Source organism: Nyctereutes procyonoides, unplaced genomic scaffold (assembly GCF_905146905.1).
Source record: "Nyctereutes procyonoides isolate TBG_1078 unplaced genomic scaffold, NYPRO_anot_genome, whole genome shotgun sequence".
Classification (NCBI taxonomy): domain Eukaryota; kingdom Metazoa; phylum Chordata; class Mammalia; order Carnivora; family Canidae; genus Nyctereutes; species Nyctereutes procyonoides.
The window spans coordinates 8,500,080-8,519,425 of record NW_026575139.1 but is presented as its reverse complement, the minus strand read 5'-3'; the positions used below and the strand labels follow the sequence as shown (position 1 = coordinate 8,519,425).

Sequence of the window (19,346 nt, the reverse complement as noted above, 5' to 3'; positions counted from 1 at the left end):
AGAATGCCAACAAATAGGAAGAATAATGGAATTAGAAGATCACCATTTTGCAGACACCACAGCAAAAATTAATTCAGGCAAGAAATACCAATGGATACTTTTCACTAATGGGTGAAACTGGGAAGAGGAATAAATTTTATATTGTTCCAAAATATCTCCCCAGGAAATATGCACTCATAAAGGGAGAAAAGGCAACTCTATAGTGGAAAAGCTGGCAGACCTTTCAGATCAGAGCCACCACCACCAGTTAAGAGCACAAATTGACATCAAGTACACCCAGTAGGACAAAATGAGAACACAGCACCACTTCTGTGATGTGCAGGCCCCAGTGCATAACTTTAGGTTAATTATCAGAAAGTATCAGATAAAGAAAGCCAAACTGAGAGACAGACTACAAAATGACTGGTCTGTAATTTTCAACAGTGGCAAGGTCATCCAGGTCAGGGAAAGACAAGAATGGTTCCAGGTTGAAGGAGACAAGAGAGATGAGAAAAATGCATACAATCCTTGATCCTGGCTTGGATCCTTTCACTATAAAAACACATTCTCATGACACCTGAATGGGGCTCTCTAGGTGAGGGGTAAATAGGAGTTCTCTGCAGTATTCCTGCAACACTTTAAAGTTTGAAATGGTTTCAAAATAAAACGTTAAAAAGAAAATCTTATGTGAGTTGCTCTTTATTTTGCCTCTGCACAAAATTTATTCAAATACATAGTCTAGGTATGTATCTGCTTTTCTTGGTCCTTGGAAATGTTATTATCAGTTCAGACAAAGTAAATTAGAACATAATTAAAAACACAAATTAAGGGCCGCCTGGGTAGCTCAGTCAGTTAAGCATCTGCCTTCAGCTCAGGTCATGATCCTGAGGTCCTGGAATTGAGTCCCGAGTTGGGATCCCTGCTTGGCAGGAAGCTCCTCCTCCCTATCCCTCTGCCATTCCTCCCACTTGTGCTCTCTGGCTCTCTCAGTCAAATAAATAAATAAAGTCTTAAAAAAAAATACGAGTTAATATATCATAATCTTATATTGTAGCTAATGAAAATTTAACATCCCTCAACATTCATGGCACAAAACAACAGATACCAAAATTTAAAAAAAAACTAGTGAGTACTATATAATTAAGTAAAATCTAGTTAAAATAAGCATGCCTTCATTAAGTCAGCCTTGCCAACAAAAACTAAACATTTATCATTGCACAACACTGTTTTTGCCTTCTGATGAAAAAGAAGAATGAATGGGGAAAAAACACTTCTTTTCTTTCTCTCATCAAAATAGTACCAAGCCATAAACAGAAAGACTGGTGAATATTTGCAAAAGGAAAACACTACAATACTCACAGGTTTAGACTTAGATCTTGCAATACTCCTAGGCTTTCCATGCAAATGATTTCATATCATACCTATTGATGTGTCCAATGGCCGTGTTGATTGTGACTCGTGGACCACCATCATCAGGCCTCAACACATATGGTGGGAACACGTCATCATCATCCACAACAGGTTCAATGTCAGTCTCACCAGTGTCAACTGACTTGGAACACTTGTTTCTTAAGATCTGAACATTGCAGAAACAGGTATTATGATGAGAATAAATATTTTCTTTGTCATTTATCAGTTGTCTGCCTCTGTACCTACAGAAAAAGCTCTCTTGACAAAAAACAGCTCTCTCTCCTCAACACACTGTAATACTCCAAGTCACCTGATGCAGAAACTCCCTCCCAGCTCCAATCATGGGAGACACTCACCATATATGCACAGGGTTTGCATGGTACCATACCCACACACACATACACGTGTGCAAACACAAACACACACATACAGGGGCTGTGTCATCACCCTCCAATCACTCCACAACTCAGTCATTCAACTGTGACTGCACTGTGCACACTAACAGGTTACTTTCCAGGCTTCTTCCCCTAAATCCATATGACCATTTTCAGCAGAGCTTTCAAAAACTTTGTAAAATACTGCTGGCTCTGTAACTATTTGACTTTTTTATAATGTGCACATTGCACACCCCTGGCTGAGACTATTCTCTGTAGGTAAAGCTATTTTTATCTATTTTTCTGCACATAAAAAATAACTCAAAGATACCCTATTGACTTTTGGACTTACCTTTTCAATAGCTTTGTATGTTTTAAGGTCTTCTTCAAAACTTTTTATTTTGTCTGTATCTGCTAACATTATATAATTAGAGATCGGTGCCCTTGCTCTTCCCTTAGATTGAACATAGGATCGATACTCTGTGGGCAAATCAAATCGAACCACCAAGTTGCATTTTGGTATATCAACACCCTCTTCCACAATACTTGTTGCAATGAGAAGGTTGGTCTCATGTGCTCGAAATTTCCTAAGTACCTGAAAAAAGTCCATCAAGAAAAGCAAAGAACTTCTAAGAAATTTCCAAAGGAACAGCATAGTATAAATAAATGACAACTGTCCTTTCTGATACATGCTCCAGATACACTAAATCTTTAAGTCCAGGCTAAAGATGACAACACTACACAAAACTCAGGATGCATGAACACATGGGCAAAGAGAAACTTTAATAACAATTTTTAGCTGAACAGGACTTGAAAAATCAAAGTGACTTTCTACCATACAGAAGTATATACAAATCACAAAAAGCCTTCAGATTGAAAAGGCTGGTTTCTTTGATGGCCACAAAAGAATCTAACCAACAAAGTGACCAAACGAATCCATTTCTGGAGTCCTATTGATACTCTGACCCATCGTGGTGGTATCTTGCATCTCTGAGACTGTGCCAACAATCCTCCAAAGATGTCAAAACTTTCACTAAAATCCCTAATGCTTGTAATTAAAAATTACAAGGAAGGCACTATGTATTTTCTGGTATCTTGGGACATTTTCATTTTAAGGAATCAGAACTACCGATTAAAAATAAAGTGAAAATTTTTTTCATTTAAGATTCAAAATAACATCATTTCTCAATCCAGGGTAAGTAAAGTAAGGTGGCTTTTAAATAGATCTACCACATTGGTTATTGGACTCCCCAGATTTGGAATATTCAAAAAGCTATGACATAGAAAATGAACTTCAACGTGAATTATTCTACCTCTAACTTAAATATTAAATAACAAACTTCAAATAAAAAGTTTTTGTTTGCCAGCCAGACACTATATTAGGTTTCATATCTTTATGATTGCTGTCTCTCATATTAAAATCTTAAGATGCATGAAAAAAAATTAAGCCAAATCTTTAACGTATCCAACCAAGGCAGGACTTTAAACCGAAAACAAAACAATTTCTAGGAAAAAAAAAAATTCTTTTTTTTTTTTTTGCTCAGTCACATGGAGTCAATAGAAGTTATGGTTACACATGCTTGGTTTTTCTATGAAATGCCATCAGTCCAATAAAGGAAAATGAAATGGTTGATGGCAATTAAGAGAAAATTGATTTACCAGACAGCTACTCTAATTCTGAACATATGAATCACTATACAGCTACTTCATAGGAGACAGCTAGTCTATCTACAAGCAAGTATTCTATATTACAAAAAACACCAAGCAATTCTGAAGAAAAGGAGTTCCTATGAGCAGTTTATATATATTCTGAAAATTGTTATTGTACAACGATTTCAACTTAAGTTACCTCTTCCTGTTTTCTGAATTCTGCTTCCATCTGTTTGTTCCGAGGCTGATTCTTTCCAATGCCATGTCCAGTTATAAAATTGCTGCTGATGTAAGCCAGCTCTGGATCTTGTTTGCCAGCTTCCTTTATCAATCTAAAAAAATTATATACGTTTGGAAGTTAAGCATTGATGAGGGAAAAAAATTTAAACTTTTGTTTGTAAGGTCTCCCTTAAAATGGGAATACACGTATGTTTTGCCAACATACCTAACAAAATGGTCTTGGTGTTTTTTCCTAACTAGCTTAAACAGAAATCACTGCCACTCTTCCCCGTGTAGATCTGTGGACTGAACACTTACAGCACCAGATACAGGGTTGATTTATACTGACGAACACAATGGTCACAGTACTTCAAACTTTCTAATTTGGCAGTCATGACTTACTAGAAATGTGGCCCAGGAGGGGACAGAGCTAGGCAGAGAGAAACATGGAATCTCCATATACCCTGGTTTCAGGCCAGGATCTATAATGAAAAAGCACATGCACTTCTCCAAACACACACACAACTTGCGGTGGCCATCACACCCTTGTCTCCACAGCCAAGCTTATACACAATGAGTACCAACACCAGATGCCAAGGGGTGATTCTATAGCAAGGGAAACCTTATTCTCCTGCTACAGGTACTAAAGAGAGCTCCTGCTGTGTGTGAAATACATAGCATGGTTGTTTCTTTTAGTCTTACCCAACACCCTTTATCACTGGAAGCAGAGCTCCAGGGCAAGAAATGCCTGTCTACTGAGGAGCACCTCCATTCCCGACACTTTCCTGCCTCCTAGGCCGCCGTCCACAGTTCTGCACAACATGGCAGTGCCAGAGTCCTCATCCCCTCCTGTCATGGAAGAGAGAGGCTTCCCAGCTTATGCCACTTCCTGCCTGTTCCTCTTTATTAATCCAGAACGCTAGTAACCGAAAGCTGGCCTTCTAGCTAAGAAATGGAAAAGAGCTACAGGATGGGATCACATTACACGGGTACAGAAGGTTAACAGTTAGTGTTGCCATTACAGCTATTTTGGAAATATCCACATTCAAAAACTCAGCACACAGGATAAATGGTTCCACACCTGACATAAGTGACTCCAGATGGTTCTTCTGAAGTCATACACATAGTATAAATTCCTAATAGAAAATTGCATTTTTTAAGTCAAACCATTCTTTTTTTTTTTTTTAAAATACATGAAACAGACTAATATCAAAGAGTTGGAAGAAACCTTGAGTGGCCATCTAGAATATCTTCCTGCCTCCAAATGAGCCAAACACTTGCATGTCTAGGTTAGTTTCAGAGTCTGTTCTACATTCAAATACTTAAAATGTTCAAAATCAGGAACTTCCTTAATATGTTCCAAGCTTTGTTTAGTTATTAGAATAAACTTACGATGTCAGTAGCAGGAAGCAATGCTACATGCAAACAAATCTCATGCCCCAAAGTCTAAATTATAAAATTAATTATCTTAGAAATATGTACTTCCAAATGTTAGTTTATGTAAATAAGCATCAATGTGAATGTAACAGAGGCTAAAACAAAATGCATTTCATGGCAAGCATCAGGCTAATTAATTGGCAAAGAATGTATTTTTCTTTGCCAAAATGATCAGCCTAGCAGATTTCAATTAACTAAGAAGCAAAAGCACTAAAGAGTAAATGCGTTTCTCCTTTAATGAAACTCGCATTGTTACTGAAGAGAAAAAGACAATACACAAATTAATGACCCAAACCTCTGGTAATCAGTAATTAAATGCTATATACCCAGGCTGATGATGATTAGAGGGAAAAATTTCTCTATCTGATAAATTAAGGGATGTCTAAGCACACTCTTCAAAACTACAGGCTTCCAGAGAAACAACAAGGTCTCCAGTGGTCAAGGAGCTTACAAGTGAGTAACACAAACTGCTTACAGATTTCATGGTACCATGAACTGATAGGACAAAGTCTTACTTGTTTCTTTTGATTTTTACACTGAGTTTATGTGAGCTGTTCCACAAGCAAGCGGTTCCACAAACCCAACTGATCTCTAGCGCACAGAGATTCTGAAACTATCAGCAGCTAAGAACCAATTTGTTTTCCTAATTTCAAATCCATCAGAGACCAGCATTTTTTAAAAAATTCCATGAAAATTTACAAAGAAAATGAAACTTAAAAGCGTTCAAATTCAAGAGTCAATTATATAATATTCAGCAGACATAACTTGCTGTCAAAAATAAGAGTTTCTAGATGTTTACCCTCAATCTGTGTACCTAACTCACTCATCTGGCACCAGTGCACAGATTGTATTCTGTGTGTGCACACATTACCTCCCTGATTACATCAGAAACTGCAAGGCCAGAAATAGGAAATATGCCTGCTAAACTAGTGGACATATCATGGGAAACTGGAATTTAACTAAATGTGCAAATTTATGCAGACAACCGTTAAGGGGAAAAAAATTCAAACACATCATTTGAAATGTCTGCCAAGTACGAAAGCATGTTATCAACAATAGCTTTTAATAGCATCCTTACTTCTTACGTTTGCTCATCAATGTGAGAAAATCCAATGTAATTCCTGTGATCTTACCAAAAAAAATAAAAATAAAAAATAAAAAAAATCCTATGACTGATAGAGTACATGAATCCTATATGCCCTAAATGTGCATAAAGCAAATAGTACCTACTATATAGGTGATAAAACACTATTTTTATATACATTGTCAAGAGACAGAGATTATTACAATTTTACAAATGAAGATGCTGAAAGAGAAAAATTTCTCTTTAAAGCTTTAAAAAGTTTAATAACTTTCAGAAAATAAACATCTAAAGCAGTGGGTAGAAAAGAAAGGAACCAGGGATCCTTGGAGAAATGGGTGATTCCATGGCAGGAACAGGGCATATACAAGAGCCTGGAGCATCTTGCAATTCTAGAAGTCAGGAAGCTCTCAAAAAAAAAAAAACAAAAAAAAAAACAAAAAACAGGATGAGGACATGTCCAAGGGACACAGGCACTAACCTTAAAGAACCCCCTCTGTGGCCTAGAGTGGAACAATGTGAACAAATCACCTACTCTCAGATTATTCTAAGTGTAGAATAAACAACTATGAGTCCACAGTGATAAAAAAAAAAAAAAACATGAGTCAATAAATATAAATAAATAGAGTATCAAAGAGGTAAGTTTTTCTTATAGAAGAATTCCAGTAATAAACATAAATACACCCCTCTCCAGGAAGAGTTCAAGTCCTCCCTGCCAGGAGGAGCTAGTGACTTGCTTCAAGATAATAGTGAGGAATAAAACAATAGCAATATCACAGTAAAGAAAGCAAACACTATCATAATCATGCAATGAAGCTTCCCATCATGAGTGATGTCTCATGTCCACACCATGAGTCCCCCTGATACAATGTGATGTGAGGGAGGTGCTTCATTTCCATGGTGTTTTTCCAAATCCTAAAACCTGAGAAATTTAATCCTGAGCAAAACATCAGGCAAATTCAAACTGAGAGCCAATCCACCAAACTCTTGACCAATACTCCTCAAGACTGTCAAGGTCATCAAAGCCAAGGAAAAGCAGAAAATATAGAGGACCAGAGGAGATCAGGGAAATGCAACAACTAGATGCAGCATGGTACCTGGGTTAAGAAGATGACATTAATGGGAAAATTGAGAAATGAAAATAAAGTCTGAAGTCTGGTTAATAGTAAGGCACCAATGCTAGTCTCCCGTGTGACAAATGCACATGGTAACTAAAATGTTAACAACAGGTGGGAAGGGATCCCTGGGTGGCTCAAAAGTTTAGCATCTGCCTTTGGCCCAGGGCGTGATCCTGGAGACCCAGGATCGAGTCCCGCGTCAGGCTCCCGGCATGGAGCCTGCTTCTCCCTCTGCCTGTGTGTCTCTGCCATTCTCTCTATCATGAATGAATGAATGAATGAATGAATGAATGAATGAATAAAACAAACAAACAAATAAATAAATCTTAAAAAAAAAAAAAAAAAAACAGGTGGGGAGACCAAGGGAGGGAGACCGGGAAGCTCTGTATTCTCTTTGCAGCTTTTCTGTAAACAAAGGAGGGAAACAGTGGAAGGGGTAGACCAAGGCTGTGAACTAGGCTTGTCCGACGCCAGCACCACACAAGACTAGTAAATTACACAGTGAAAAGAAGACCAAACTTGGGAGACTGGAAGCCCTTTTTTCTGCCTCTTGATATCTGTGTGACTTGGGGAGGGTCACAAACTGAGTCTTTGCTTCCTCATCTATAATATAGCAAAAAACGTCTACCTTCCACCCTCATGGAGTGTTGTAAAACTTTAAAAAGATATCTAAACATGAGTTATAAACTGTATAGCTCTACACACATACATAAGGCAAAAAGGAAAACTATAAACGTAAGACTATACACTAGCTACATTATCTACAGAGAGAGCTATGATTTATTTTTTTTAATTAGGAGAGGACAAAATTGCCCATGTATCACAATAGCTTAGACTCCCATGAAACCGTTCACTGAGGGTTTTTCCTATTAAATTGATGGAAGGAAAGAATCTGGATTTCAGGAAGTTTTTCTAAGCTTATTAAAAAGCTTACTGGAACAAAACCTCTATTGTATATTTAATTAGCTGCCCATAAAGTCAACCCTCAAACGGCTCTTGATTCATCATCCGACACTAAATTCCAGCCCCATGTTATGAAAGTTGATCACAATTAATCTGGTCCTCAAAGTCAATAGGAAGTAACTGATTTTTGATAAATCTTCTCAGGCTAATATTCCCACAATGAAAATTGGCACATCTTTACATTTAAGAGCATGTGTAGAGAAGAGGGAAAGAAAAGAAGAAAATATGCCCCCATTTCTTCTTGCTAAGCCCTATAAAATGTATTTAATTCTTAAACCATCCTGTATGGGGGCAAGGAGCATGTCTCTAATGAGGCTTGGAACTGTGCTGATATTAAACTTTTCTGACTCCTGAAATGCCTTTTCTCCCATTCTAAGAAATAATTCCGACAGTCCCTGGTCTATCATGCTCTCCCTGGTCTGTCTCCTGGTCGACTTTCTACTGGAAAGCACAGGTTTTTAGTGTTCTCTGATGCCCAGGGGCATTATGATTGCAGAAGGAACTTGGAAACTCAAAAGTAGGATATCAGGATTCTAGAACTGTCTCTGCCACTGCCTAGTAATTTAACTCAGAGCAAATCACTTTTACTCCTGAGGCCCTTTCTCTTTTTTTGTAAAAATAAGTACGCTGGATTAGTCAATGAGTCCCTTTCCAACCTTAAACTCCTGATTCCAGTGTAATTCACTACCTAAAGTTATTCTACCTTGTATTCATCATACGGATCAGGCCCAATGACTATGAAAATTACCAGACTAAAAACCACCAGATGACAACCCCAGAGTCCAATTTCTTATTACTCCAGTAAGTTTTCAAAGCCCCCAAAACAGAAGCAGTTTAGAAAAAGGAACAAAAAAAATCCCAAATTACCACAGGAAACAAAGCTGAATTTCTCCTCAGAGATCACTACTTGCATAACTGGCTCTTATAGATCAACTCTGGCCAATTAATGGATCCCACAGATAAACAGATCATTATCTGAAGAACCATCGTGAGGACCCTTTCTGGCCCTGCTGTAGACACACTACAGCATCTGTACACACACCAGAAGAACCGTACATTACCTATTTGACACAAATTTGGAGTACAGCTCCTTGGCCGGGTCTCTGTTCAGGAACATGGAGTTGGGAATTCATAGCCTAATTTAGATGCACTGCCCTATTTTGCCAATATTCTCTGAATTCTTCTTTAACATTTATTTTCTTCTGATTCAGAAAATTTTAATATATAGCCTACAAACCAATCTAAATTGCAAATCCAATTGTTCTGAACTTTTTCCACTTCAAATTGGCAAACTTGAATCAATATTGGTTAAGATAAAAAAAAAAAAAAGCTAACAACAACAACAACAAAAAAAGACAGCCACATTAATTCCCAGGTAACATTTATCCTAAGATTACCTGAAGGAGAAAGGTTGGTGTGAAATGATCAACACAACGCCTAACACACAGTCACAGAAGAACAATATCTGAATCAAATCTAACAAAACCAAAAAAAAAAAAAAAAAGCTTTCCTTTAATGTAACTTCATCTTTCTACACTTACTATTTTAAATGGATTAAAATAGATTAGCATCCTTTGAGAAAAAAAACCCAGGTCCTGTCAAATCCAGCCTTCGGGAAAGCTATGGTCATACACGAACGTCCACCCTGTCGATTCTAGCAGAGCATTACACGTAAATCACGGGGGCCCACACAGAGGACACTTCCCCAAGCCTCTACCCGGCTCACAGCTATGACAGCTCAGCAGTCCACGAAGCACAGGGCTGCCCTGCTCTATCACAGAAAAGCAGGTTAGTTCATCTTAGAGACTTACCTGTTTAAGACAACGGCCGTATATCTTCTTTCCACAAAAATGATTCCACATAAAATATTGGTAAATGGAGAAGGAAAGTTGGTCTCTGGCTTCTCTTTTTCTTCAATTTCTTCATCCTCATCATCATCCTCAGAATCACTCCAAGACACATAATTATCCTGATTCCTATTATTATACCACTCGACACTTTCAAACTGCTGTCGCTCGTACGGTTTATATTTGCGTAGGATTTCAAGCAGTTTTATTACTTTAGGAGTTACAAATTTCAGGTCAAGTGAGGCAGGAGAGAAGTGCTCTTCACATAGTGCATGTATTTTCCTTAGGAAGGTGTCTGTAAACAATAGAAATTTCCTGTGCAGCTCTTCCTGTTCATGTTTGATATACTTTTGCAGTTCTCTTACCATCATCCCAGCTACTTTATCTGCACACCAGGGGCCCAGGACTACCAATACCGCACGACAGTCTGACAGTATCTACAAAAAAAATGTAAAGAGCCAAATGCCAAACAGTAATCATGTAGCATTTTCATATGAGGTTTAACTGGGATTTAAGTTGTCTTCAGCCTGCCCCTTCAAAATAAATTCTCGTCACTAATATAAACACTGAGGTCAATTCCTCAAGGTTGGGGGGAATGGCCCACCCACTGGCCTTTTCAGTCTCTACTTTCTCATATGAGAAAGTGTATATAAATATATCTAGATATATCTATATATATCTAGAACCATTCTTTTGTTGTCCCAGAAAAAATAATAATAGAAAATAAAAGACAATGGTATAATGTTAATAAAATTTAATTTCGGGTCTGTCATTAGTTATAAGTAGAACAGAGTCATTTACTTCCAGGTAAATATGCAAGGAATTATGTAGCAGAGTAATTTTATTTTAGATATCAAAGAAGAGCAAGACAATTTTCTTTGCACTTTACACCCAGAGTGCCACATCTTACAACTCTAGCTCAGAGCAGAATGTAAATCCATGAAGGGGCTATAGGAATTGTCAGTTCCACAGGCAAGTATAAGAACTCAAACTTTATGAGAAACCAAAGATGGAAGAGTCTAGGCATTGCTGCTCCAGAACAGATGAGCAGGAGAGAAACTGAGTCTCAGATTCAACAGCATTATTCACAAATGGTTGCAAAGTCCCAGGACGGTGGTTCTCAAATTTTAATCCATTGAGATAACTGGAGTACTTGTCAAACCTTGGACAGCTGGAGCCCTCTACCGGGGCTTGAGCAGGTGAAGGATGGGACCCCTGGTCTGCTTTTCTAACAAGTTCCGGGGGAATGCTTACACAGCTGAACTAGAGTCCACGCTTGGAGGACCAAAGATCTAAGGGATCTCCTCCCAAAGCTGCGCCACTCAGGAATGATGGGCTCATAATCAGTTATATACAAGGTAACAACAGAATCCCTTCAGTCCAAGGATTCAAGCAGGGACTAACTCACAAAATGAACCCAACCCATCTTCAATCAGGGATGTCTATATTTAATCATTGGATGGGTTACCATAAACTCAACCCAGTATGATCTGTCCAATGAAAAATGTCCAAAGAGATTAAGAAGATAAGACCTTAAAGTAAAACATACAATAGCCCCATTAGAAACATGTTTTCAGGGCAACCCGGGTGGCTCAGCGGCTTAGCGCTGCCTTCAGCCCAGGGCATGATCCTGGAGACCCTGGATCAAGTCCCACATCAGACTACCTGCATGGAGCCTACTTCTCACTCTACCTGTGTCTCTGCCTACCCCTCTCTCTCTGTGCCTCTCATGAATAAATAAATAAAATCTTAAAAAAAAAAAATTAAAACCTTTAAAAAAAAACAGGTTTTCATTTCAATATTAAGAATAAACAGCTGCCTTTTATTATGCTTTCTCTACTGACTTGTACATGCTTACCTGTTTAGAAATTAGAGTAGAATCTCTTTCTTTCGAATGCACAGATATGTTACAGTCGTTGATAAAGTTAAGTGCTTCCTCTAGCTCCACCAGCAGTCTGCCATAGAGGCCACTTCTGTCCGTGAACGGCCCACAGTCCACCACAATCTCACACGGTTGAGAAGTGTATCTTTAACAGGAAACAGAAGTTGTCACTGCCACCAGAAACTCCCTACAGCACTGCGATCCATTATTACGTGTCTGCACCTGGGATCTCGGGCAGGCAGTGGTCTTCCTAACGGGCACTCACTTTTATCCATGCTATGCTTGCTCGGCGGGGCTCAAGGAAAGACTGCTTAAGGCTGACATTCAAAGAACTTTTTGAGTCTTGTCATTACCTTATTACCTCAGGGTTTTTGGTTTCAGTTTTTAGGTTTCAACTTTCAACTTTTGCCTCCTTGGGCATCAAGTTATTCAAACTCAATAACAATTATAACAATTACTTCTCAGAAGCAGAAATAGGGATGGGAGGGCAGATCCTAGAGGGAAAGTGTTATCATTAAATCTATCTGCTTCCATACTATTGAAATTTTTAGCATTTGCAAATGTCAGTTTTATTTTAATGTGTTTTTAACATATCCTTGTAAGGAAAACTCACCTAACTGTCAAACAATTACGGTGTCATCCTTGGATCTCTTACGTCTTTCATGAAATCTGACAACCAGAACAGCACATAATATTCTAAAAGCACTAACAGTGATTAAGGAGAAGATATACTAAAGACATATTTAAATACTACAGTTCCATTATTCTCAATCAGAATTTATACTTAACCAGAGTCAAGCTTAGAGAACTAGGAAGTGCCAGATTCAATAGCTCACTTATCAGTTTTACTTAAATGTTCTAATACCTATACTTCTGAAAATTCCAGGTAGTACAGGCCTACCAATCTAATTGGGGGCAGATAAAAGCATAAGTACAGTCTTTTACTTCTACCTCAGATCATTTAGGCTCAAGAAAGTCAAAAACAGCATGTTGGGAAGGTCCTGAGATTTGTACTTCATACAGCATTTGAATCCTTAAGTTCCATGAATATGAAACATCACAATTTAATTTCATTCTACAAAGAGAACTTTCCCTGAGTTCCTATTAAATGGCAGGCACACTGCAAGACGTTTTCCCTGTATCACTGTGACCGATGAACAAAGAATCCCCTGAAACCACGTCAATGCCATTTTGCAGGTTCCAGGGCAGTAAACTACTCACCTGAAGTTACAGAGCCTTCAGTTAGTGGAACCAATATTTCAAAACCCATCTGACTGGACTCCATAACCTGAGAAATCAGCTTCCTAGTTGTTATAACTGTTCCAAGAATCACCACTTGATAACCATTAGCCCTTCTAAAGACTGTATCTAATAAAGACATAAGGATACTTTAATATGAATTGAATCATATCTACTTAAAAACCTAATTTAGGGCGCCTGGTGGCTCAGTGGTTGAGCATCTGCCTTTGGCTCAGGTTGTGATCCCGGGGTCCTGGGATGGAGTCCCACATGGGGCTCCCTGCAGGGTGTCTGCTTCTCCCTTTGTCTGTGTCTCTGCCTCTCTCTCTGTGTCTCTCATGAACAAATAAATAAAATCTTAAAAAAAAAAAAAAACAACTCAAATCAGAAAGTATGTATGTGTGCACCTTTTACTTAAATTCAAAACAGCCACCTTCTCAAAAAGAGACAAACAGGGAAGCATACATGGTTTTCTCAGACACACACACCCATTTTCAGAACTATAGGGTGTTTCCAACCATTTTAAGACATACTATAAAATACTAAATTCTGTCAATAAGTTAGTGTCCTAAGTATCACATGGGACACAAAAGTCAGAACAACCAAGCACACACAGTGACAGGAAAGAACACAAATTTCCTGTCCGAGTTCCTGGTGCTCATCAACATCAGCAAACAGGAGGGGCCCGCGCTTATGCAATCTTGTCTCCGAATGAAGAAAACCTCCATCCGCTCTCTGTGGAAACAAGGTTAGATCCTTGCCCTCGAGGGTAAGTGTCCCGACAGTTCTCTGACTGGCTCATTCCTTGCAACAGCCATCCGTTCTCTTGAATGGCTGCTCTCCTATGGAAGATACCAAAGGCTGCAATTCAGGGGCACTGGTTACACAGAAGCCGCCGAGCCCAGGCACATACCTGTCCAATACCACCAGGTCAGTTGCAGTTTCAGCATTACTCTTCAGAATTTTCTCCAGTTTCTGAATCTTTTCTTCCAATTCCTCGGGATCGCATTTCCCATTTAAAATGGAAGCAGTGAGTCCCAAAATACGAGGACACGATGGACAATTTTCACAGAGCTAACACAATAAAAGAGATTGACAATAAGGAATCATTCTGCGAGGCCGGAACACGAGAGATACCGCCATGCTAACACATGTCAAGAAGATGGACGGGTACTATAAATATGACTTATGGCATTACTGTAGCTTGTGTAAAAGATCTGTTTATCAAAAGGCACATTTAAATATGCTAGGACAGATCATATCATTAATTTATCATAGATTATGTACTTCATTTATTTGTATCATATTTAAAATTGTATTCTAGATTTCAATTTACTATATAGGTTATTTACTATAGTTCATTATCACAGATTTAAGTGAAAATTAATTTAATATTCATTAATTCATACATAGAACCAAGTTCCCAAAATTGGTAACTAATGGTGCTGCTCTTGATACATAAAAACACTGCTTATTCTCGGTAATTTGACCTGAATTAAAAATGATAAAAATCTAAAAATTTACCTTCATAATTTCTCGGTAGGGGTGGTCTAGGATTGCAAGATGACACTCATCAAACACCAAAAGGTTAATGTCTGACAGGGATAAGTAACCATTTTTCAAAACATTCAAGGCGACATAGCAAGTCATAACGAGAACCTAAAAGGAAAACTGGCATCAGTATACAAATATGCCTTTTACCTGCCTGGATACACTTACATCAAATCACATTATGGGACCATTATATCGTGGGTGAGAATTAAGAAACTCATTAGTCAGAATTAACAGCAAAAATTCTAAATGTATGGAAGCTTCTATTTTGGAACCAAGAAGCAGAATTAGGAAAATATGGAAACAGAATATGAAAGAAATAATCCTTGATAATAGAGACCATGTCTTTCTGATAAATCTACTAAATTGACTTCAGGTTTTCAGGTTCCTATGGCCATATTTTGATTGATGAGACCTATCATTTTAATCAACTTACAAAACAATTCACACCGAGTTTTCCTCTTTTTTTCTCATTAAACTGACAAGGTTTTCTGGAAGAAGGCATAAACTCAATGTTCTTTTTATAGCATCATCACTCATCACTGTGTGGACATGTAAGTGCTTTACTGACAAGGACTCAACCCCGTGGGTGAGACACAGTCGTCACTGTGGACTGCTCCAAGTTTGTGAGGAAGCAACTCTTAACCACTTCAAACCCACCGACACCAAAGAAGCCCCTCAACCCATGCTGGGTCTGCAAAAGTAGGCCAGTTAGAGGAATTCTCTCAAAGACCCAGGGATCTCAACCAAGAAATGTCTCTAGTTTCAAGACCTTCAACTCAAGCATAAATTTTCGAAAAAGCAGGTTATCTACGAGTTGGAGACAGGTCATCAGAATTTGTATTTTTCAACCAAGCAAATCACAGCATAAAGCTGTTTCTCTTCTATGAAGTAAGAGCAACATACATAACTCCTTCCTTGGTTTTGGCATGAGACCTCCAGTGAGAAAGGATGTAAGGGTTAGTTTCTAGTGTAGTGAAATACAGGGAAGTAGAGTTTTCAAACCTAAGAGAGACAGCCAATGCCAGAGATGATCTCTCGAATGAAGGCAAGAACTTGTAGGGATTTAAACGGTGAAATTTATCTACAACTCTTACCTGGTGCTTAGTAAACTCTTGGTTCCATTTCTCTTTTGTCCAAGATGCATTTACTTCTAGGTTTGAGTATTCCCCAACCTTGAGATCTGAATGAGTTCTGACAGCTGACACTTGTTGAGCAACCTGGTTTGCTGATTACAAACAATACTCCATGTAAATATGACAAATCTTACCTAGTTGACTCTCTGGACTACTAATGAATAAGACAGCTAAGGAAATCCTTATTACTATATATTATACCTAACCCCCAATTTCTTAGATAGCCAATTTCAAATCCTATTTCCAAGGTTATCCACCAGAATGCATTTACTAAACTGAAGACCCTACAGTCATTTACTTCAGAGAACCCTATACCACCTTTCTTCTTTACAGTTGATTTTCCCCAACTGAAGAATATAACTTCTAGGCTCGAATGTTAACTACTCCAGATCCACCCCTCCTGTTTTCTGCAGTGAAACCAGATCATTTCACCATGAAATAAGACAGTTTCATATATATTTCAAGTACACGAGAACATGTACATATCACACACTGCAACAATCTAAAACAAACTAGAGAGCAATGGCAGGATTATTTTAGTGCCCTGGCTGTTTAGGTTCACATTTTATACTTTTTAATATATAACCCCAAACACATAAAAACTAGTATTGTAAACTCTTAGTGAATATCTAACTTTTAAAAAGCATCTAACTTCCCTTCTGTAACTGGCATAGCAAAATCATATATTATAAAATTACTGATCTCATAATCTTTTTGACATAACTTTGCAAAGTTAAAACATCAAAAACAAAAAAAACTGTCACAATCTAGATTAGATTATATTTGGAAAAGTCAATCAAGCAAAAAATGCAGAATCAGAATTAAATGCAATTCCATTTAAGGAAAAAGCTGAAGTTTAACACCTGTGAAATAAAATGGCTGACTCTTAAAAAAGGCATACTATTAAGAAATAAGACAAAATGATATTCCTTCTACCAGCATTTCAACAAATACATTATTTCTCAAACTCTCTATGCTTTCAATAATCTAACTTAATACAGAGAGAAAACGTGCTTAACCACAAAATCTAATCCAATTTCCTCAGGAAATTTCATAAAATAATTTTTTTATTACCAGAGTTGACCAAGAACACCGTCCTTTTTCCATTTCTGTTGAAGTCTCCCCTGATCTGATAGGACAGCTCTTTAGTGAGTAGTACTGCAATAAACGTCTTCCCTGAGCCAGTGTTTAAACAGACTATGGTATTATGATCCAGAGCTGCTTCAAGCAGTTCAACCTAGAAATACAGTGGAAAAAAGATTACACACTTATCAAAGTACAATGTTCGGGAAATAGGATTTTATTTCAATTCAGGAAATTTTACTGATTTCTAAAATGTCCCTGTGATAAATTTGCCAAAAAAAAAAAAAAAACAACTTTATCTTCACATAAAAATAATCATCACAGGTGTTGAAATGCCTGTTATTTTATAGTTGTGTTTGTAATTATGCGTGAAATGACATTTACAATTTCTTTACGGATTATTTTTGCAGGGGAAAGGAAACTTCTCAAAAATAATATGAATGACTGAGCCTAGAAGTAACCATGGTCCTGCCAGTTCATAGTTGTTCAAATCAATTTCAATTCCTACCCAGCTCATGAGGACAGACACACCCAAGTGGATATTAAGGAGCAGTGAGGTTTTTCAGAGGGGAAAAAACAAGAAGGAACTTCACAAATAAAACTATCAAAATCAATTACCCGGCAGATGTTAGAAAAGGACTATTAAGAACAAAAGTATTTGGAATGAGAAAATTAATCAGAAGAGGAGAGCTTGAAAAGGTAAAATGGGTTTTATATAAGTCGTGTCAACTATATGCTAATTTATTCCATTTTAGTGAAAATGCTCCCGTATTAGTGTTCTCATTAGTACCTGATATTTTCTTGGCGTATAAATGTTATCATGAATTGCTTCTTGTTGCCATGGCAGTCCAAAGAAAGGACCCATTGGTGAGGAGGCAGGGGTCATGAGCTGCAGGCCTGCCATGCTGAGGGGCTGCAAAGCAGGGCTTTTCATTCATCCAGTGCTTCTTTCATTGCATTTTGCTCTAGCACAGCTTACTACAAAAGGGAAAAAGAATACCATTACACCACCATGCAGGGTTAAGGACAAAAGAAAGCACAGAAACAAGAGAAACATCAGAATATCATTCCTATGGACCCTTTCAAACTTTTCCTATAATTGTTTTAGCTTTTCCTTGATCTAAGAGGATCATTTTAAAAAGTCAAGTGTTCTACACTCTCCAACCCAGCAATTCTACACCTAGAAACTTATCTGAAAGAATGAGGTGACTACAAATATGTACTGCTGCATTACTCAAAAGCAAGAAGTACCTTTCAAAAATATTAATAAAAACATGAGCCACATAAATTATAGTATAGTTATATAAGGAATACTTTGAACCATGAAGAAAACCCATATCTATATTTAGTGATATAAAACTATGCTTTTTCTCATATACCTTTAAAAGAAAATATGACTATGATGCCTTTTTAAATATATATACACACGAAATATGTAGATATATAAATAAACATATTTCAAACATCCTTTGTCAATTCTATGATGCCATTATTGATAAACTTAAGAGATAACGTATGGAAGGTGCTTAGCACCGTGCCTGAATATAAGAAAAGATTCAAAGGCCTGCCAACATTTTGTGGTTTTATCAACAGACCATAAACACATGAGGTCTTTTTCTCAATTGACAACCAATCACAAATGCATGGCTGACCAACTATTTAAATATGTATCTTTAAAATTACACGCATCCTAGATAAATTAAGACAGTGTACCATTCTGTGAGTTTTTCATGATATGTAAGCACTCTTCTGTGTCTCATGTATACTTTCCCAAAGATTAATCTGATTCTGTAAAAGGACAGACCAAACTTGAGTCTTTTTAAAACTCTAACCTGCAGATAAAGGGTTCAGGTCTCAAATCTCAACATGAAAGCCGAATTTCTGACTGCCAGCAGAATTTACTTGCCCCCAAAAGAAATTTTCACCCTTGTGTTCACTGTTATCACTCTATGAAACTGGAAAGAAAGAAGCCCAGTCTTTGTTCCTTGACAAGAACCTCTGAATCTCCTGACTCGGGAAATGTACAACTGTGATACAGCACAGTAACTTAAGTGATCTCACCTAATCCAACAAGAAGTCTCAAGTGGTCTCTTTCAGACACAGGCACGATACCAAGTCCTAATTTCAGAGATTAGCCCCATTGACAACAACTCCATATCCAGCTAACAGCAGTGCGGCCCCAGGTAAGCAGTAGGGGGCATGGGCTGCAGAAGCGCAGGACTTCAACAGGGCAGGTGCCACTGGACCAGACACTACAGCCATTCTCATCATCATTCTCAGCGAAGGATTCCAGAGTCCACTCTGACAACTACCAACTCCGTTCCTCACAAGACACACGTGTTCTTTCTCTACCCAACCAAAGCTCAAACAGCCATCT

General features: G+C 37.8%; 1 protein-coding gene across 5 annotated transcripts in view; it reads right to left on the bottom strand.

The window, feature by feature from the left end:
- Window positions 1–19,346, bottom strand: part of DICER1 (dicer 1, ribonuclease III) — a 74,026-nt gene that overhangs the window by 29,123 nt on the left and 25,557 nt on the right. For all 5 annotated transcript variants that reach the window (XM_055303954.1, XM_055303953.1, XM_055303956.1 and 2 more), the window contains 10 exons: window positions 17,760–17,947; window positions 16,961–17,123; window positions 15,848–15,978; window positions 14,724–14,858; window positions 14,113–14,273; window positions 11,937–12,105; window positions 10,043–10,515; window positions 3,613–3,745; window positions 2,116–2,358; window positions 1,401–1,555 (listed from right to left, as the gene is read on the bottom strand). In XM_055303954.1, the coding sequence (XP_055159929.1) occupies window positions 1,401–1,555; window positions 2,116–2,358; window positions 3,613–3,745; window positions 10,043–10,515; window positions 11,937–12,105; window positions 14,113–14,273; window positions 14,724–14,858; window positions 15,848–15,978; window positions 16,961–17,123; window positions 17,760–17,903 (1,907 nt within the window). In that variant the 5' untranslated portion in view covers window positions 17,904–17,947. The remainder of the gene's footprint in view (window positions 1–1,400; window positions 1,556–2,115; window positions 2,359–3,612; window positions 3,746–10,042; window positions 10,516–11,936; window positions 12,106–14,112; window positions 14,274–14,723; window positions 14,859–15,847; window positions 15,979–16,960; window positions 17,124–17,759; window positions 17,948–19,346) is intronic.